The sequence below is a fragment of the Lepidochelys olivacea genome (genome assembly GCF_965140295.1).
Source record: "Lepidochelys olivacea isolate rLepOli2 genome assembly, chromosome: 3".
NCBI classification, from domain to species: domain Eukaryota; kingdom Metazoa; phylum Chordata; order Testudines; family Cheloniidae; genus Lepidochelys; species Lepidochelys olivacea.
Genome location: NC_140413.1, coordinates 119,777,823 through 119,798,347, shown reverse-complemented (window position 1 = coordinate 119,798,347; position 20,525 = coordinate 119,777,823). Strand labels below are relative to the sequence as shown.

General features: G+C 43.6%; 1 protein-coding gene across 13 annotated transcripts in view; it reads right to left on the bottom strand.

The window, feature by feature from the left end:
* ARID1B (AT-rich interaction domain 1B) overlaps positions 1-20,525 on the bottom strand; it is a 415,499-nt gene that overhangs the window by 129,612 nt on the left and 265,362 nt on the right. For all 13 annotated transcript variants that reach the window (XM_084622879.1, XM_084622882.1, XM_084622874.1 and 10 more), the window contains one exon: positions 5,869-6,112. In XM_084622879.1, the coding sequence (XP_084479005.1) occupies positions 5,869-6,112 (244 nt within the window). The remainder of the gene's footprint in view (positions 1-5,868; positions 6,113-20,525) is intronic.

The following is a 20,525-nucleotide window of genomic DNA, read 5'->3' as shown; positions in this document are numbered from 1 at the left end:
ATTGTGTAGGCTGTTTCTGTGAGGTACACAGACTATCTGTAGCCATGCCTGAAGATGTCACATGAGTAACCGTGCATACTTTCCCACAAGTGTGGCCACTGCCCGTGGCCAAGTAGCAGGAGACATGCCTGGCTGAGATTTGGGGGCAGATTCTCACCATGGATACAAGATTGATGATAGTCACAAAATCTTTGAGCTGGGAGGAAGGCTCAGATTTGTATGGCATCTAATTTTGCCTCCATAAACATAGGTGTTGCACTGGAGTCAGTGTAGTTTTTTCCAGGTTTACACAAAGGCCAAGGCTTGAGAAAAGGTCCATTGTCATTCGGACGACGCAAAGAGCATTGGTTTCGGATGGGCCCTGAGGAGACAGTCATCCAAGTATGGAAAGATGATGATGCCCTCTTTGCGTAGGTAGGCAGTGACTACCGCAAGGACTTTGGAGAACACACAAGGGGCTGTCGACAGTCTGAAGGCTAGTACCTTATACTGATAATGGTTGGTCCCCATGATGAACCAGAAAAAACATCTGTGGGCAGGATGTATTGTGAGAAGAAAATACACATCTTGGAGGTCAAGGGCTGAAAATCAGTCCCTCTGCTCCAATGCTGGGATAATGGTGGAGTAACCAGCCTGAAGCACTGCAGTTTGATGAACTTGTTTAGGTTTTAAAGGTCCAGGATTGGTCTCCACCTGCCAGATTTCTTTTGGACCAGAAAATAATGGGAGTAAACCCTTCCCTCTGTGCTGGGATGGGACCAGTTCTATGGCTGCCAGTTGCAGAAAACAATTTATTTCTTCTTGTGGGATGGGTTGGTGAGAAGTGTTGTTGAAGAGGGAAGGTGGTGGGGCGGGATAGATAGGAAAGAGATGGAGTATCCTTCTCTGATGTTCTCTAGAACCTACTTGTCTGAGGTAATCAGCCACCATGATGGAAAAAAGGGGGCTAAGCGGTTGCTAAACTGGTGGGATGTTAGAAATGACTGATGTGACTGGAACAGGGGGAGGCTTCTCAGGACCCAAACCACACCTTCAAAATTGTTGTTTGGTTGATGGTGCATGGGAGGTAGCCCCTTGAGTTGTCACATGCCTGCGTTTGGTAGGGGGCTTCTGTCGATGATGCTGAATATTGTATTGCTGCTAGGGAGTGTATTGTGGTGGTCAGGATCGTGGGAGAAGTTGGTATTTCCCAGGACACTGCTCTCTTCATCTCTTTGGCACTACTGTGTAAGTGCCAAGAGAGCAGTGAGTTGCTCGGGAATCCTTAAGGGAGTTTAGGGATTCATCCGTACGCTCAGTAAATAATCTGGGGCCCTCAAAGGATAGGTCTTTGACAGTAGTTTGTACCTTGGAGAGGTGGAGCCATGACACCCGTCTCATGACTACAGCAGGTGCGATGGAATGGGAAGTGGTATGCCTGGAGTCCAAAGAGGCTCGTAAAGCTATAAGGGGCCAAGAAGCGTCTTTTGGATATGAGCGCCTGGGGTCTTTTTTATCATCAGGAAGGTCATGGCAGAGTTCCTATATTTTAGAATAGTTGACTTAATTGTACTTACCTCATAACTGGATATTCAGAATAGGAGCATAGCAGACGAATAAGCCTTGCCTCCAAATAGATCCAATCACTTCTAGTCTCTGTCATGATGTGTGGGTTGAGATTGGTACTGGCATCCTTTTTCTTGCACGGCATTGAAGCCCATGGAATTTGGGGTGGGGTGAGAAAAAAGAAATTGCAAGTCCTTTGTTGGAACATAATATTTTTTGTCCACCTTCTTGCAGGTCGGGGGATGGACGCTGGGGTCTGCCAGAGAACTTTGGCGGGATCAAGAAGGCCTCATTGGCAGGGAGGCTATTTTGGAGGAGGAGGATGTGTGCAAGATGTCAAGTTGCTTATGTTGTTGATCTTTCACCCCCTCCAAAGGAGTCTGGAGGGAGTCTGCAATCCTGTGAAAATGTTTGACATTGTCAGCTGCAGTAGGGGGTTGAGGCATGATAGCTAGAGCCCTACACGGATACAAAAATGTGGATCCGCATCCAATCCGCCAGGATCAACTTACAATCCAACCCACAATCTGCTAGCCATCTTTTACCTGTATCTGCATCCACAGCAGCAAGCCAGCTCACAAGGGCTAGCAATGGAGGTGGGGGGTGAAGGGAGCGAGTGGGCGTGTGGGGTCTTGCAGGGAAGAGGCAGCGCGAGGGTGGGCACTGGGGCTAAGTGGCAGTATGGGGGTGGTATCTCGAGGAGAAGGGGCGGCATGGAGGAGGACTTGGGGAGAAGGGGCATTGCATCAGATGCTGCTCTGGGGGACTTGCGAGTGAGGGCACACGGCAGCAGCAGTGCGTGTTGCATCTCAGTGGGGTGGAATGGTGGGGCGCTGGGGCAGTAGCAGGCAGGTCGGGCCCGGGAACATGGCCAGTGCTGCCGGACGGGGCCATGGTGGGAATGCTGGTGCTGCCCGAGGGGACTGAGCTGCTGGACTGGAAGCAGCGCGGCGAGAGAGTGCTGGACAGCCCCAACTCCGACCTCTCACCCAGCCCCAACTACTGGCTGCTGCCGCCAGCCCCGAGTGCGCTGCACCCCCCAGGCTGCCTGAGCTGGACGCCATAGGCCAGGCGCCGCTGGTGAGTAGAGCCCTGTGTGGTTGTATCTGCATCTGATCCACTATCCGCAAAAATGGTCTGTGGATATCCGCAGATTTGCAGGGCTCTAATGATAGCCTCATCAGGCAAGAGGAAGAAGAGAAGTGGAGTGCTGGTAGAATTTCATCCTCGTGTCCTCCCTTCTCTTCTGCTAGAGGTAGATGCTCAGCTTCTGGTGGTCGAGAGACCAATGGAGAAGGTGAAGGTGTAGGCTTCCGGCTTTGCTCCATGGGAGGTTTCCCAAACAGTGCTCTGTACATGGTCCAAGGATCCCAGTAGGGTCAATGTTGAGGGAGTGGCACATTGAATCCATGGAGGTCCGTATTAGGGACCAAGTCCAGTTGTGGACTGTGGATAGTGAGGATGAGTAGAGGAAGTCTTTTAAGCCTGTCTTGAGTAAGAGGGTGGAATGGAGTACTCTTCCTCTTTCTCCATGTCGCTGGGGAAGGGTGTTGCCGTCCTTGGAGGGGAAAGGGAAGAATGGTGTGAGTTTGGAGAGAAGGATGGAAGTAGAGGGAGGTCATGTCTGAATAGTGGTGACTCAGGCGCATAAGAGACAAGTTGGTCCTTAGGGTATCTGTACTCTTGGGGAGGAGGGTGGGGCGTTATTGGCACCAGCACAAGTATTGGTGCTGAGGGAGAGATGTATTCTCCTGAGCAGCCAGTAGACAGAGTGGAAAACTTGCTTGGTGCTGAGGACTTGCTCAGTGCTGAAATGGACATCGGCGCTGATAGCACTATCAGTGCCATAATACCCGACATTGGTCTGATTGGGACGGTTGGCACTATTTTTCAAGGTTTTGTGTCTCGGTCTGTAGGTCTGCCCAGTTAAGGTCTTCAGCCCAGTTAAGGTCTTTGCTTAGCTGTGGTACCGGAGGTACTCAGACAGGCTCTGGAGCTACGTCTCCTCTCTGAGGATGTCGAGGCAACTGACCTCACTGGGGATGGTGTTCTGGTGGGCGATGTCTCAGAAGGTGATGAGCCAGTTTCTTCTCAACAGAATGGGAAACAGAAGATCTTTTAGAGGGGTGTGGCGAATGAGGGTTGGTAGACAACCTAGCAGAGGGGAACTGTCTGGGCCAGGGTCCGATGCTGGACACAGTAATTTCCCCATAAGGAGAAGTAGCAACCAAATGTCCTGGTCTTTTCTGGCCCTGGCAGTGAGCACACTTTTTGGGGATGTGTCCCTCTCCCAGGCAGCGAATGCACTGTGGTTGACCATCCGTTACTGGGAAGGCGATCCAGCAGGAAACACACCTCTTAAACCCTGAAGATCCGGGCATAAAGTTGAAGGGGAAAAATTCCCAGTTTGGAAGGGCAGGAAGTGGGAAAACGAAAATCTAAGGACAAACTAACAGGGAGGGTAAAAAGGCATAAGTGGGGGTTTTTTTATCGGGAGAGAATGAAAAGGGAGGAAATAACTACTAAACTGCACTGAAAGGTAACAGTTAAGGCAATACCTAACAGGGCAAAAGGAGAAGTGGACTCTGCTGCGGATTCCCTCCCAGACCAAAGGCAGTTAAGAAGGAACTGCGGGGCGGTTGGACCGTACAGTGCTATATATATGTCCCGCTCCTGGCGTGAGATGGGGGAGGTGCGCATGTGTGGTCTGACAAGCACTGCTGATGAAGAGCTCAGATCCTAGGCACAGGGGGTGCTGCCACATCTACAGAGGAGCATCCATAGAAACATCACTCAAAGAAGAACCCAATTAATATTATTAGTGGTGGGTACCTACTGCTCTGCTTCTCTCAGCCTCCAGAAAGCTGCAAAAAGAGGAAGTGATTGCCTCCGTTACTTTATACTTGGCTGCTGGCAGAGTAGGGTCTCTACTGTTCTCCTTTCCCATGAATAGCTCCAGAACTTGCCTGTGGTGCTTCTCAGTGCTTTCCCAAGCAGCAGAAGACTGAAATGGTCAATATTCCAGTCAATTTCACTGCTATTCAAGGCTTCTGAATTGCAGTCTTGTTAATTTCATTCTGTAGCTGTTGTTTGGAAAGGTGTAAACAGCAGCAAAGGTACTGCAGCTTTCTGTAGATTCAGGAAGACAGCAGCTGCTCTAGTTCATGTCTGAAAAGTTCATCATCTACCAAAAGAGTTAGAAAAACTTGGTTTTGGAGGCTGCTTAGGCCAGGAGCAGCCTATCTGGTTTTTGTGTCATTCCTAAAAATGCTACCTTGGAAAGATGGCACTTCCAGGAATGGCAAATCGTTCTACAGAACAGGATGGCTGACGTTCAAAACCATGTCCACTTCCTGGTCAAAAATTAATTAGGTAGACAAAACACTGATTTACTTAGCTAGACATAACTGTTTGGAGGTCCACAAAATATAAACAAACTGACTTCCCATATTTTAATGCTGGGTTCTTTCAAACAAATTTGGGACTTCCAGCAACGCCATTTGATTTGAGCCCTCGTTGCAAAGCACATGATTCAGTGTATGACCACAGCCTACCACTGCTATACTAGATAGGTGGGGACCAGTTTAGAATGTGTCTAGAATTAATGCATATAACTGTTCTTCTGGGCAATTTAAGGTATCTTTATAAAAGTCTTAGTCTACATGAACCACCTTGTACCACACGCCAAGTGGCACTGGAAAATGAATGGTAAACATTTCACTATCATTTTAACTATTACTGGTGGGATGGAATCCTAGTGATTTCTTGTTCCTTCCAGCTGTAAGGTGGAAAATACTATCTTTACTAGTTTGCACTGATGTCACAAACTATGTATTCATAATACAGCCTATGAATTATTTTCCCTTCCTGGGTTTATGGTACTCTATAACTCCAGGGAACAAAGACAACAAAAACCAATAAGCAGAATGAAAAAGAGCCCCAGAACAATTCAAAGAAGTGTGAGACTTTTCACAGACGGACCCAAGGACTGGCCGAAGGGAAAAGCTCTGAACAGTACTGCTCTAAAGTTGAGAGTGTTTGGACCAAAGGTTTTGACTGGTCCATTATAATGACACATACCAAGCACAATTTTGGATCTAGACCAGAAGATTCAAAGAATCTGGAGGTCAGGGGTGTTTGATCTGAAGTTTTGGTTTGAACCCATCTCTGGTAAAGTGTGTATTTTAATAACAAAAGGCCACACAAATGCAAGATTTCCATAAAATGAATGAATTTCAAATGCCCAAGTCACAGAAGTAATTATTTTTAAAATTACATAAAACATCATATTTCTACTCATTTTATTTTTTAAAACAAATTTACCTGGAATACTTGCAGGAGAAATTGGACCAGATCTTGATTGGTTGCTTCCAACAGGAGAGCCTACAGGGGAAGGTGATGGACCGCCTGGGATGCCAGAGAGATGTGGGGAGGCATGAGGGGAGAAAGGCGACTGTGCAGGGTTACTCTGCTCTCCCTGGCTGCTTGTAGAACCTGACGCACTAACTGCTGAACTCAGTGTTGCTTCAGTTCCAGTGGGCAGGTCATCAATGGAGCCGGATAAATCCTGAAAGAGAAGAAGAAGAAGAAAAAAAAATAGAGTACAAGTAAGAACTAACTCCCAAGGTAGAGCACCTGAAACCTAGAAGGGTGGTGAGGAACTCTCTGCACTTCGGTGGAAAGCATTAGTATTTTTAAAAAGTTATTTCATGTAGAAGGATGATAACAAGCCCTGGCCCCTTGTCTCATTAAAGATCCAACTGCAATTTTTGCAATAGAAAGGAAGTTTGCTCTGGTCTGTTGATTAAATTCCAATTTGTATAACTACATTCTACCAATCTAAAATCCCCCTCTAGTTTTAGCTGGATATGCCATTCTTCACTTCTTTTTCTTAACTACTATATAAACTAAGTTTGCTGTAACCTGTGCAGCCTTGCAGCAGCCTATTTAGTGCCATGCAGGCGCTCAGAGAACCTACCCGGGGACCTGCCGTGGCTGGGGACCCGCTGCGGCCAGGGGAGGGGCACGCCTCCCCTGACCCCCAACCTGCCGTGGCACCCCTGCCCCAGCCCCAACTGTGCTGTGGCCCAGACCTGCCGTGGCTGGGGTGTCTGGACCTGCTGCAGCCAGGGTGGCCCGGACCCAGCCATGGCACAGCCCAGCCCCAGGCACGGCTGGGGCAGGGCAACCTGGCCCCAGGTGCCGTCGGTGCACCACTCACCCAGCCCCAGCCTGAACCTGCTGGGGGTGGGGTGCCTATCCTGCAGCCCCAGCCCTGAAGCTGCCGTGGTGGGGAGAGGAACTTTTCCCACCAGCCCAGGTGCTGCTGCGGGGAGAGAAAGCTGGGGGGAGTCTCTCTCCCCACCATAGCCCTGGCGCACCCTCCTGCACCCCAAACCCCTCATCCCCGACCCCACCCCAGAGCCCGCACTCCCAGCCGGAGCCCTCAACCCCTGCACTCAACCCTCTGCCCCAGCCCTGAGCCCCCTCTCACACTCAGAACCCCTCAGCCCCACCCCATGAATTTTGTTATGTGCACCAATATGAAGGTGACATGTCACTCATCACCTCCAAATTGGTGCACATAACAAAATTCATTCCGCACATGGGTGGGAAAAATTAGAGGGAATACTGTATACGATGTTGCTATACACTGTTAAACAACTGCTGTGTTTCATTTCAGATACGGCTGCATTGCCACTGGTGCGTAAAGTGTTCCCTATATAGTCAAATCTTGCTTATCTGAATGCTAGTTAACGAAAAATTTCAATCACCTGAAGGCTGGGTACATCCCCCAAAGTTTTAGATTCCTAGATTCCAAGGCCAGAAGGGACCCCTGGGATCATCTAGTCTGATCTCTTGTATAACACAGACTACAGAACTTCCCCAAATTTCTAGAGTGTATCGTATAGAAAAATATCCAATCTTGATTTCTAAATGTCCAGCAATGCAGACTCCACCACAACCCTTGGTAATTTGTTCCAGTGGTTAATTATCCTCACTGTTAGGAATGTATGCTTTATTTTATTTTACATCTGAATTTATCTAGCTTTAGCTTCCAGCCATCGGATCATGTTATAAAGTTCTCTACTTCACTGAAGAGCCCATTATTAAATATTTGTTCCCCATGTAGGTACTTACCGAAGTCACCTTTAATATTCTCTTTATTAAGCTAAATAGATTGAACTCCATGAGTCTATCACTATAAGTCATGTTTTCCAATCCTTTAATCATTCCTGTGGCTCTCCTCTGAACCCTCTTCAGTTTAACAACATTCTTCTTGAACTTTGGACACCAGAACTGGACCCAGTATTCCAGCAGAGGTCACACCAATTCCAAAATAACTTCTCTACTTCTACTCCAGATTTCCCTGTTTATGCATCCAAAGATCACGTTAGCCCTTTTGGCCACAGCTGGGAGCCCAGGTGCAGCTCACCGTTCACCACAACTCCCAAATCTTTTTCAGAGTCACTGCTTCCCAGGATATAAAAGTTCCCAATCCTGCAAGTATGTCCTACAGTCTTTGTTTCTAGACCTACACACTTACATTTGACCATATTTAAACACATATTGTTTGCTTGTGCCCAGCTTACTGAGCGATCCAGATTGCTCTGTATCAGTGACCTGTCTTCTTCGTTATTTACCACTCCCACAATTTTTGTGTCATCTGCCAACTTTATCAGGGATGATTTTGTGCTTTCTTTCAGATCATTGATAAAAATGTTAAATAGCGTATGACCAAGGGCCAGTCCCTGTAGGACCCCAATAGAAACACATACACTCGATGATGATTCCCAGTTTACAATTACATTTTGAGACCTATCTGTTATCCAGCTTTTAATCCATTTAATGTGTTCCACGTTAATTTTATGTCATTGTAATTTTTTAATCAAATGGTGTGCGGCATCATGTCAACTGCCTTACAGAAGTCTAAGTATATTAAATCAACACTATTGCCTTTATCAACCAAACTTGTAATCTCATAAAAAAAATCAAGTTAATTTGACAGGATCCATATTCCATAAACCCATACTGACTGGCATTAATTAGATTACCCTCCTTTAATTCTTTATTGAGTCCCATATCAGCAACTCCATTATCTTGCCTGGGATCAGTGTCAGATTGACAGACTTACAATAACCTGGTTATCCTGTTTACACTTTTTAAATATTGGCACAACATTAGCTTTCTTCCAGTCTTCTGAAACTTCCACAGTGTTCCAAGATATAGCAAGCTCCTCATCCATCTCTTTTAGAACTCTTGGATGCATCTATCTGGACCTGCTGATTTTAAAATGTCTAACTGTAGTAGCTGCTGTTTGTCATTCTCCTGAGATATTAGTGGAATACAAAGACTTATCATATGATATGACTACATAATATTCCCCTCTCAATACAGAACAGAAATATTTATTGACCACTTCTGCCTTTCCTGCATTATTATTGATAATTCTACCACTTCCAGCTAGTAATTGACCAATACCACTTGTGATAGACCCAGGCCAGTTGGGTACAGCAGAGTAGCCTTATTGGGATCCAGGAAGTGGGCGGGCAAAGCCTAAGGGGGGGATCCACAGGACCTGGGAAACCAATAATTACGGGGGACAACTAATGAACAACAGGGACAGGAGTGCGGTCAAAGGGTCAAACGAAGGGAACCGGATGGGGACACCGAGCAGAGGACCCCAGACAGCGCCTACTGCTCCTCAAAGGCGTCAAGGGAGTCAGTGGATGCCGCCCAGAGGAAGGTACAGCAGAGTAGCAGAAAGCAGATATACTGGCCACTGGATTAACAGTTTTCTGTTCCCTGACTGACCAGAGCAGGAGCTGTTCCAGGCTAATAAGAACACCCGACTCCAATTAACCTGCAAAGAGTCAGGTGAGGCCACTAAGCTAATGTGACCACCTGACTCTAATTAAGACCCCTCTGATATTCTAAAAGGGCTCACTCCAGTCAGGAAGAGGAGAGCTGGAGGAGAGGAAGTGTGGCTGAAGGGCTAGTTAATGAAGACACCCTCAAGTAATAGGTAAGGGAGAAGTAGGAGAGCTGTGGGGAAGTGGCCCAGGGAAATGTAGCAACTCTGGCAGTGAAAGATTGGCTGCCAACAGCTACTACCATTAGGGTCCCTGGGCCAGAACCCGGAGTAGAAGGCAGGCCTGGGTCCCCCTACTCCCCCCACAACCTGCCACTACAGAAACACCTCCTGGGAGGGGAAAACAAACCCCAGTCAGGACGGGAGGCTAAACTGTTTTGGTATAAGACTGTAGGAGCAACAGAGACTGTGGGAATTTTCTCACCAACCTCTTTGCTGGCTTATGATGAAAAGGGCTCAGTAGACTGTATCCCTGGCCCTAGAGAGAGAAGGGCTACGTGGAGGGTTGCAGTGAGCCTCTGAAGCTAGCATAAACCGCCTGGAAGCGCGGGACCCACAGAAACAAGGTCAGAGCTCTGCCACACACTGTTAGAATCATAGAATCATAGAATATCATGGTTGGAAGGGACCTCAGGAGGTCATCTAGTCCAACCCCCTGCTCAAAAGCAGGACCCATCCCCAATTAAATCATCCCAGCCAAGGCTTTGTCAAGCCTGACCTTAAAAACTTCTAAGGAAGGAGATTCCACCACCTCCCTGTTAGGATTCTTTTTGTTTCTAATATTCTTAAAAAACTCCTTACTGTCCTTAACTCTACTAGCCCTAGATTTATCCTTGTGTCCTTCTGCTTCCCTTATAAATTGTCTACAGTTTCTAGCTTCTGATTTATATTCATTACTATTAACTTCCCCTTTCTTCTATATATATAACTTTTTATAGCTGTCTTTACTTCCCCCTTTTGCCCAGGTCAGTTTTTTAACCAATACAACCTTCTTCCTCAATTGTGGGTTTTTTTGGGCATCTAGTAAAGTGTCTGTAAACAATTCCCAATTATATTTAATATTTTTCTGATTAAATTCTTCCTCCTACCTAATATAGCTCATAAATGTATTCAGCTCTGTGAAATTGGTCCTTTTACAGCATCAGGTATATATATCACTGGCCTGGACTTTACTCTGTTTGCACATTATAAATTGATCAAGTCATGATCACTTGTACTTAAGATACCAATTTAACTTTTGACTGAAGCTCAAGCCCTATGGAATTACTTGGTTCTTCAGGATTGGACTTTAATAAATGTCAGACAACTAGAAATGTTGCAACAAGGTAGAGGTGTATCCCATAATTTTTCAATAGAAGTGGGAGCTCCCAAAGTCCAGTAACCTTCTGTTGGAGGAAGCCCTTGTGTAAGCATTCATACTTAACAGACGCTGAGAAAACCCAAATATTGCAAAATGTTGTAGATTTTTTACACAATGACAAATACTTTCAGGTTGTAAGGTATAAATTAGGAGGCAAGTTGATACTTCTATTAGCTAAGTAAGGTGAAAATAAAAGATTGCTATTTCACACACAAAATAGGTCAACTCCTATATGTCCTCTCATGACCTCAAAGTCTTCAACAGATTAAATAACTAGTACGACAGACCATTTACCCATTTGGTTTCAATCTTGCTCACATGGTTCTAATCTTACTCACATGAGTAGTTCCACTGAAGCCAACATGATTAGTTACATGAGTAAGGTGTGGAGAATCTTGCTCCGTCTGGGGGAGAGTTGACGAAGGGACAAATTATTCATGTGCAAACATCAGCCAAATTTTTGATGAACAAAGGAAGAACATTTCAATAATATTTTTGTTGAATTTTCAATACATTGGGACAGATTGCACAGGAGTATCCTTAAATGTAACAAATTTGCCATCACCTACTGGTCCCCTTACAAAAGACTCACCCCCTAAAAAAACTCGAATTTTTTGAAAATTATAATTCACTTCCAAGTTGCATGAGTTTAAGTGCAAAATAAGCATCTTAAAACTCAACCAGTACAGAAAACACCTAAGATGGACTCCACTCTTCCTTGAGCATAACGAGGACGACTGTCTGTGCCTGACCCTCCATTTTTACTCCAAATTAGCCCCCCAACATAACACTTTGTGGACCTTCTTTCCAATCCAAATAAGATCTCAGTTTCTGTGGGCACAACTTTGCACCTGTGATATTAATGCTTTTTCCTCTGAGCCCAAAACTGTACATGTAGTTCATTGTGTATGTAAAAATGGGAATCCATATTCATCATCTGACCCTGTATGTCAACACTGCACTGATTTTTATAGTAAAGTTGCAACCCCCTGAAAATAGCAGTATAATAGTGTAATTGGCAATAAACTGGTTTTGTTCTGTCTGTTCTAACAACTATTAATGTCTGTACAAAGTGTAAGCAAGTAATGAAGGTATTTCATACAGTATAGAATAATTATAGAGATTTTTAAACGGGAATATATTTGACAAATAGGTAAGTAATTACTGCTTTTCCATGCATAATATAGCTCACCCTTAAACAGAAGCAAATGATTACTGTCGTAATGTGTAACAAATGTAGCAGAAACTGCTGATAAAACAAATGCTGCTGAAAAACACATAATAAAAACTGAAAACAGAATCTAGCAGAATAGAAGCAGTTCACAAAGAATACAGATCCTGTGTACCCAAGGGGTAAAAGATATACACATACACAGCTCTGTGTTTAGAGGCCATTTCGCCCAGACAACAGCTCAAACTCGATAACATTTTTTGGGCTGAAGATCACTTGTTTCATGAAGCCAAGAGGAATTTGAAAAAAAAAATGCATTAAGCGTTAATACTGTGCATGATAAAATGATTTGTAGTTCAGGGATCAAGACAAAACTTGAGAGTTCACCGTAATATCACCATTTATCTTTGGCTTGCTGGGGGGAGGGGGGGGGGAAGAAGGCAGGGGACACAAGTGAAGTTCATTTTTTCCATCAGGTCGCATTACGACTTTTCATTCTCTTAATCCCCCACGGGGGAGGAATGAGTGACAAGTCCCAGGCAGTTCCTCAAGTGCATGCCTTCAAGGGATTTCCTCACAAACCTGATGCAGCTCATTCATAAAAGCAAAAGGTGGGGAGGGGCTCTCAAGTGATGCCACTTTGCTTAAAGAGCTAAACTATGTCCAGAGAGAGAGCGTGCAAACAACAGACAGGCTTCAACTGCACTGCACACTACTTCAGCCTGATGCGACTGACCCGCCTCCCGTACATCATGATCCACACACTGAACAAACTGCAGGATTTCCTTACAGGGCTGGATATTGTACATGCACACCTCGCCATTCATTTAGCCACACTGTCAGGGGTTGTTATCATAGCAACAGTGTGTCTTGCCAAGCAAGAAAACAGATAAACATGTAAGCTTTCTCACAAGAGTGAATAGACTTACATTATCCACAGAGCTCTCCAGGTTACAGGCAAAGAGGAAACACAAACCAGCCATCCATACTTCATTAACTTGCCATGGAGTTGTCTGTTTTTTTTTTCTTTTAATTTGATAATTGCTTTTTTAGAGAAATATATATACATAAATATATGTACCTTGTGACCGCCTCCTGCCCCCGCCCCCATTACATGCAATGCAAGAACAGGTAAAGCCTTGTTATAAAAAAAAAAAGGTACATGAGGAAATTATATAGAGAAGGGAATGCATGCAATATCCAGACAGGTTTCAGAGTAGCAGCCGTGTTAGTCTGTATCCATAAAAAGAAAAGGAGTACTTGTGGCACCTTAGAGACTAACAAATTTATTAGAGTATAAGCTTTCGTGAGCTACAGCTCACTTCATCGGATGCATACAGACCGTAAGAGCAGAGGTCTTCTTATTGTTCTCATGTCAGCATCATTTTAATGTTTACTGTTCGTCCAAGTAACAGAACAGTAATAAAGTAATATGCAATTTCCACAATACAGGCATTTATATACACACTATGTGTGCACATACAGTTTTATATGTAAATTATATAAATACACTTACACACACACACACACATCCGCTTAACTTATCCATATGCAAAGCTATTTAGAAACCTGCTAATAAGAGTTACCAAAGTGGTTTAAGCATGCAGCCTAGTTAACAAAGAAGCTCTGTAACTAATACTTCTCTAGAGGACAATTTAGTCAGCAGGGCACCAACTCTATTCTTTTATAAGTACTATCAGATCTACGATGCCTGTAAAGAACAGAGAGACCTTACTGCATCTCATTCAAACCAAGGCACCTTCAAGCTACAGTGGTTCCATTTATCTTGTTGGAATGCTGGCAGGTTAGGTAATTGCAAGGATTCTTTTAAGGGGCTGAGGTCCCCATACCCCAAGGCATGCCTTAAATTCTACCTCTTTTTCAGAGACTTCATCTGTAAGGCTCTGATTTCCTGGAATAAAACACAACAAACCTACTCTTGCCAAAAATCTTTTGCTACACAGATTTGATTCTTGTAGCATAATCTTATTAGTGTTATCTACAGTTTACTTTAGTTTTAAAATGTGGTGCCAGGTCTAAAGAAAAATAAAGGATGAAATACAATTTGGTATATCTTCTGCTACCAAATCATACCAAAATGCTACATTATCTATGTCTGTATCTGTATTATTCAGGACATCCCAACCAGTTCTCAAAGCTAGTTTCTAAATAAAACTTGATTAGAAACCTAGGTGTCAATGTGCAGGATTTATACCTCTTAGGTAAGACTATCTTCCCTTTTCCCTTCACCTTCCACCTATATACCACCTTTATTCTGGTCCACGTGACAAGTACAAGAGCTGTAATGAACAGGATCACATTGTGTTTAGGATTATGACATGTTTTCCCGGTGGTATGATCTTATCAGACTTTGACAGGAAAAACATTCTTGATTCTGATCCACAATTGTAACACAGCGAGCAGGGAAAGGTGTAGGAAATAAACTACTCATTCGGAGCAAGGAAACTTAAGGTTACTCATCAGTGAAGAACAGGGGAAACAACAAAACACATATGTAATAATCCTTCTCACTCAAGGAATATTCTTAGAGCCGAAAAATATAAAAACCCAACAACAAAAATGAGAATGCAATAACTTGATGATGATCCTGGAAGCAAGCAACATTCTAAACACAATTAGTTTGACAGCATTAGGACATTCTCAGCTCAACAGTAAAAACACATCACATAAGGTATGCCTATGCTGCAATTAAACACCTGTCAGCTGACTCGGGCTCAGGCCCCGAGGCTGTAAAATTGCAGTGTAGATTTTTGGGCTCAGGCTGGTCTGAGACTGAAGCCACAGTTAATAAACTCAGGCCTTCTTGCAGTCTTCGAGTAGTATTAAAGATAAAAGATAAAATGCTACATAATATACCCCCCCTCAACAAATTTAAAAGTAAAATCATATCTATCTATGTATATATATATAATATGTGTGTGTGTGTATATAAAATATATGTAAATATAGATCCATATATAACATACACAAGTAGATACGCACACTTCACTATTGTTTTGGAACTAGAGGGGTTTACGAACAATATGCTCTGTAACTGAGATTAACTTTGAGCCAATGATTTGGCTGACAAACACACAAAGAAAAGCGCCACAATAGCTCTGTTTAAATTTCAAGATATTTGTAAGACCTCTTTTCATCACAAAGCAGCCTATAATAGTGTGTTTCAAGAAGTCTTCCAAAGGCCCCGCTGGTCACATTGTCTAGACAGCAAGTGAGCTAACAGCCTCAGATTTCCTGTGCAACTGGAAAAATACACAGACACAGGAATGATGGAGAACATGAGGAAAAATCTTTCATGTACTAATCCTGGCTCCCCGAGCAGGTATCTTCTATCCTAACTATATATGTTGTAATCCTTATCCAACCATGTCAAAAATGTGCATCCCTTAAAATCTTACCTGACAAGACACACAGAATACTTCCCACCTGTACCTCTCCACTCACCATAACTGGAGAAACAAAATCAGCCAACCTACTTCTTTAAAAGTGAGGCTGTTATAATCTCTTTGTACAAGTGGCTTTCAACATTATCAGGGTGGCTCCTTGCCCAAGTAACACACTCATGGCCAAAAGACAAGGAACCTTCTACAAATGTTGTTAATTCAAGGTTCATTTGAGGCAAAGCAACCACGATCACTTCCATTACAAATACTTTCTTTGAGAAAGCCCTAGGTCTCTGGTAGGAAGCCTGATTCACCAACTTTCTGTCTCAGAAAATTCTACCATGACAGGGAATCTGTTCTATGCTAAATTCGTGTGCAGGACAAACCTGAGCTTTGCTAAATTAATGTTTGGTTAAAGACACTCTTCACATATGGTTAGTCATGGTATTCCAGACAGTTTCATTTCATTCCACTTATTACACATTCATTCTCATTTTTACTGTCAAAACTGTACCTGTACACACTAAGCTATTCATGAAAGCTTCTAAACCAAAGTAGCTCGCTTTGTGCAAAATTTTAGCTTCTTGCACTAATTTTAGTGACAGTAAACAAAGTGGTGTGAAATGTGGACCATTTACTAGGGAAACCCATTTCCTTCAGTCTATAAACCTCCGGGGTTTCCTAAACCAGTGGCTCTCAACCTTTCCAGAGTACAGTACCGTATCCCTTTCAGAAGTCTGATTTGTCTTGTGTTCCACAAGTTTCACCTCACTTAAAAACTACTTGCTTACAAAATCAGACATAAAAATACAAAAGTGTGTCAGCACACTCTTACTGAAAAATTGCTTACGTCTCATTTTTACTATAGAATTATACAATAAATCAATTGGAATATAAATATTGTACTTACATTTCAGCATACAGTATATAGAGCAGTATAAACAAGTCAGTGTCAACATGAAATTTTAGTTTGTACTGACTTCGCTTAGTACTTTATATGTAGCCTGTTGTAAAACTAGGCAAATACTGAGTTGATGTATCCCCAGAAGACCTCTATGTACCCCCAGGTGTACATGTGCCCCTGGTTGAGAACCACTGTCCTAAACTACCCCAAATACTGAACTGTGCTCTCAGACATCCTGCTTTGTTCTTGTAGGGTCAAATACTATTTTTGAAAAGTTATGCTGAACAGATTCCAAAAAACGCAAAATCATTCCTCCCCCCCAAAAGTCCAGTATTAACTTCAGCAATCAGGAACATGCGTGAGCAAATTCTTAAAAAAAAAATAAAATAAAATAAAATAAAAAATCAATGCTATGACTTGTTTTTGTTTAGAATTGATAATCCCCAGTCTTTGACGTCAGCAGTGACTATAACCTATGCGAAGTCTAAGTACCTGCACAGGATTCAGCTTCCATTTTAACAGGAAGGATTCCCTTTACTAAGGGTAAAATCATGGTACCATTGAAGTCCATATGAGGTTTGCCATTGACTTCAATGGAGCCAGGATTTTATCCAAGGTTTCCACCTGATGGGAACATTTCCAGGCAGTAAACATAAAGGGATTCTAAACTGATCAAATGCAAAGTCCGAACAAAACTAGTATACATATTAGTTTCCAAACTATGGGTCCTGAACCTGCAACCTGACCCACATAGGTAGACCACCTGTGTGGAGCCCTAATGACACCAACAGTACTCTGCACAGCCCTACGGAAAGCCTACACAGATTGAGGCCACATTTTGGTTATTTAGGGAAACAAGATTTCACTAGCCCGGGGTTGGCAACAGGTGGCACGTGTGCCAAAGGCGGCACGAGAGCTGATTTTTAGTGGCACTCTGCTGCAGCCAGGGTCCCAGCCGCCCACCCCACTCAGCCTGCTGCGAGCCTGGATGGACAGAACCCCGGGTCAGCAGCGGGCTGAGCGGGGCCAGCGGCCGGGACACCGGCTGGCAGACGGAACCCCAGACTGGCAGCGGGCTGAGCGGCTCAGCGCGGTGCCCGTCTGGGGTTCCATCTGATGCCCGTGCTGCCGGTCTGGGGTTCCAGCCACCGGCCCCTGCCGCCGGGGTTCCAGCTGCCAGCACCGCTCAGCCCGCTGCCAGTCTGGGGTTCCGTCAGGGGACCCCTGTAAATATAAAATTTATTACTGGCATGTAAAACCTTAAATTAATGAAGACTTGGCACGCCACTTCTCAAATGTTGCTGACCCCTACACTAGCCCATCCTGCCTAGAGCAGTGGCCAATTCCTGATTTTTCAAAGGAAAAGAAGCCTTCAATAATACACCTGATTATTGTGCAAAGTTTCTGTGTTTTTAAGATGTCTTTTATTTTATAAATATTTTTAATAATCCTGGTTCAGTATATTTAGGTGACCAGGAAAAAAAGTCTGCAGTAGTAAGTTCACTGTAATTCCTATTTGTAGATAAAGCTGAACCATAGCTGCTTAATCCTCTAGATTTTATGATTTAAAGGAGTCATTTATTTCCTAGGATTTAGTCCTAGCAAATTCCTCAGTGTCATAAGGACTACAGTATTTGAAATACATGTTGACAGGCTGTTCTTCTTCTACATTTTTTAAAATGGGGTAAGATGTTACTGCTGTGCAGATCTGTGAATTCTGTAAATTTAGAGATGAAAAAAAACTGACCAATTTCATAACAACCCAAATAGAATCTGATACACCAATATCTAGTCCACTAGCCACAAGTTGGGAAAAACAAGAGGCTGCGGGAATGAATGTAATGATTTTATAATTTCAACCATTTTCAGTGGTCAAGAAGGTAGTCCTATATGGTTGTGTTGGCAACAGATTGACAGGGAAGAGAGCTTTATGACAATCAAATCTACTAAAATTACATTATAGTTTCAAAAAACCACATGGAAATATGGCCAACTGTACACCTCAGTGATGGTATTTAGTACCACTCAGAATGTGATCCATAATTCTCTGATAGTTAATGGGAAGGGACCTCCTGAAGTCTCCAGGAGCATCAAGAAACCCTCCCAATGGCATGAAAAAAGTTGATATTTTACAAACATCAGCTTTATGAAATGATAAATACTAATGACCCACTGCTCTCAAAGCAAATTGATAAAGTCTAACAAGAACTGTAAACTGGTACAATTTAGGGCTTGTCTTCCAGCTGCACTTTTTGATACTGAAAGTAAACAATAAATCTTTAGAGCAGAAAAACAATACAACATCTCTCAAGGTACAAACTTTCCTGTTTATCTCCAAAATGGAATGCTTAGCACGTAGAAATTCTGAAAATAAAAATTTAAACAAAAAGCCACAAACCCTTAGGAGCCATTTGTTTCTTTAGTATTCCAGCAATGAAATATTTTCACCCAGCAAGTCCTGTAGCAACAGCAAATAAATTACCAGCATTCTTTAAAAAACAAATTGCCCTAAATCCACTGGGAAGACAGAAAAGTTGTATTTGTACAAGAGCAATCTACTAAAACTTAGTTGTTTTGACACTATTTTTCATTCAGTTCTCTCAGAGTTGTTCTCCCTCCACAAACACAGACCATTTATAATATATAAAATATCTTCCATTAAAGACAAGCTTAGCATCACATCATAGAATCATAGAATATCAGGCCTGGAAGGGACCTCAGGAGGTCATCTAGTCCAACCCCCTGCTCAAAGCAGGACCAATTCCCAACTAAATCATCCCAGCCAGGGCTTTGTCAAGCCTGACCTTAAAAATATCTAAGGAAGGAGATTCCACCACCTCCCTGGGTAACGCATTCCAGTGTTTCACCACCCTCCTAGTGAAAAAGTTTTTCCTAATATCCAACCTAAACCTAAACCTCCCCCACTGCAACTTGAGACCATTACTCCTCGTTCTGTCATCAGCTACCACTGAGAACAGTCTAGATCCATCCTCTTTGGAACCCCCTTTCAGGTAGTTGAAAGCAGCAATCAAATCCCCCCTCATTCTTCTCTTCCGCAGACTAAACAATCCCAGTTCTCTCAGCCTCTCCTCATAAGTCATGTGTTCCAGACCCCTAATCATTTTTGTTGCCCTCCGATGGACTCTTTCCAATTTTTCCACATCCTTCTTGTAGTGTGGGGCCCAAAACTGGACACAGTACTCCAGATGAGGCCTCACCAATGTCGAATAGAGGGGAACGATCATGTCCCTCGAGCTGCTGGCAATGCCCCTACATATATAACCCAAAATGCCATTGGCCTTCTTGGCAACAAGGGCACACTGTTGACTCATATCCAGCTTCTCGTCCATTGCAACCCCTAGGTCCTTTTCTGCAGAACTGCTGCTGAGCCATTCGGTCCCTAGTCTGTAGCGGTGCATGGGGTTCTTCCGTCCTAAGTGCAGGACTCTGCACTTGTCCTTGTTGAACCTCATCAGATTTCTTTTGGCCCAATCCTCTACTTTGTCTAGGGTCCTCTGTATCCTATCCCTACCCTCTAGCGTATCTACCTCTCCTCCCAGTTTAGTGTCATCTGCAAACTTGCTGAGGGTGCAATCCACACCATCCTCCAGATCATTTATGAAGATATTGAACAAAACGGGCCCCAGGACTGACCCTTGGGGCACTCCACTTGATACTGGCAGCCAACTAGACATGGAGCCATTGATCACTACCCGTTGAGCCCGACAAGCTAGCCAACTTTCTATCCACCTTATAGTCCATTCATCCAGCCCATTTTTCTTTAACTTGCTGGCAAGAATACTGTGGGAGACCGTGTCAAAAGCTTTGCTTCATTTTTTCTGGTTTCAGAGTAGCAGCCGTGTTAGTCTGTATTCGCAAAAAGAAAAGGAGGACTTGTGGCACCTTAGAGACTAACCAATTTATTTGAGCATAAGCTTTTGTGAGCTACAGCTCACTTCATCGGATGCATTCAGTGGAAAATACAGTGGGGAGATTTATATACACAGAGAACATGAAACAATGGGTGTTACCATATACACTGTAAGGAGAGCGATCACTTAAGATGAGCTAATACCAGCAGGAGAGGGGGGTGGGGGGAGAGAAAACCTTTTGTAGCAATAATCAAGGTGGGCCATTTCCAGCAGTTGACAAGAACGTCTGAGGAACGGGGGGGTGGCAATAAACATGGGGAAATAGTTTTACTTTGTGTAATGACACATCCACTCCCAGTCTCTATTCAAGCCTAAGTTAATTATATCCACTTTGCA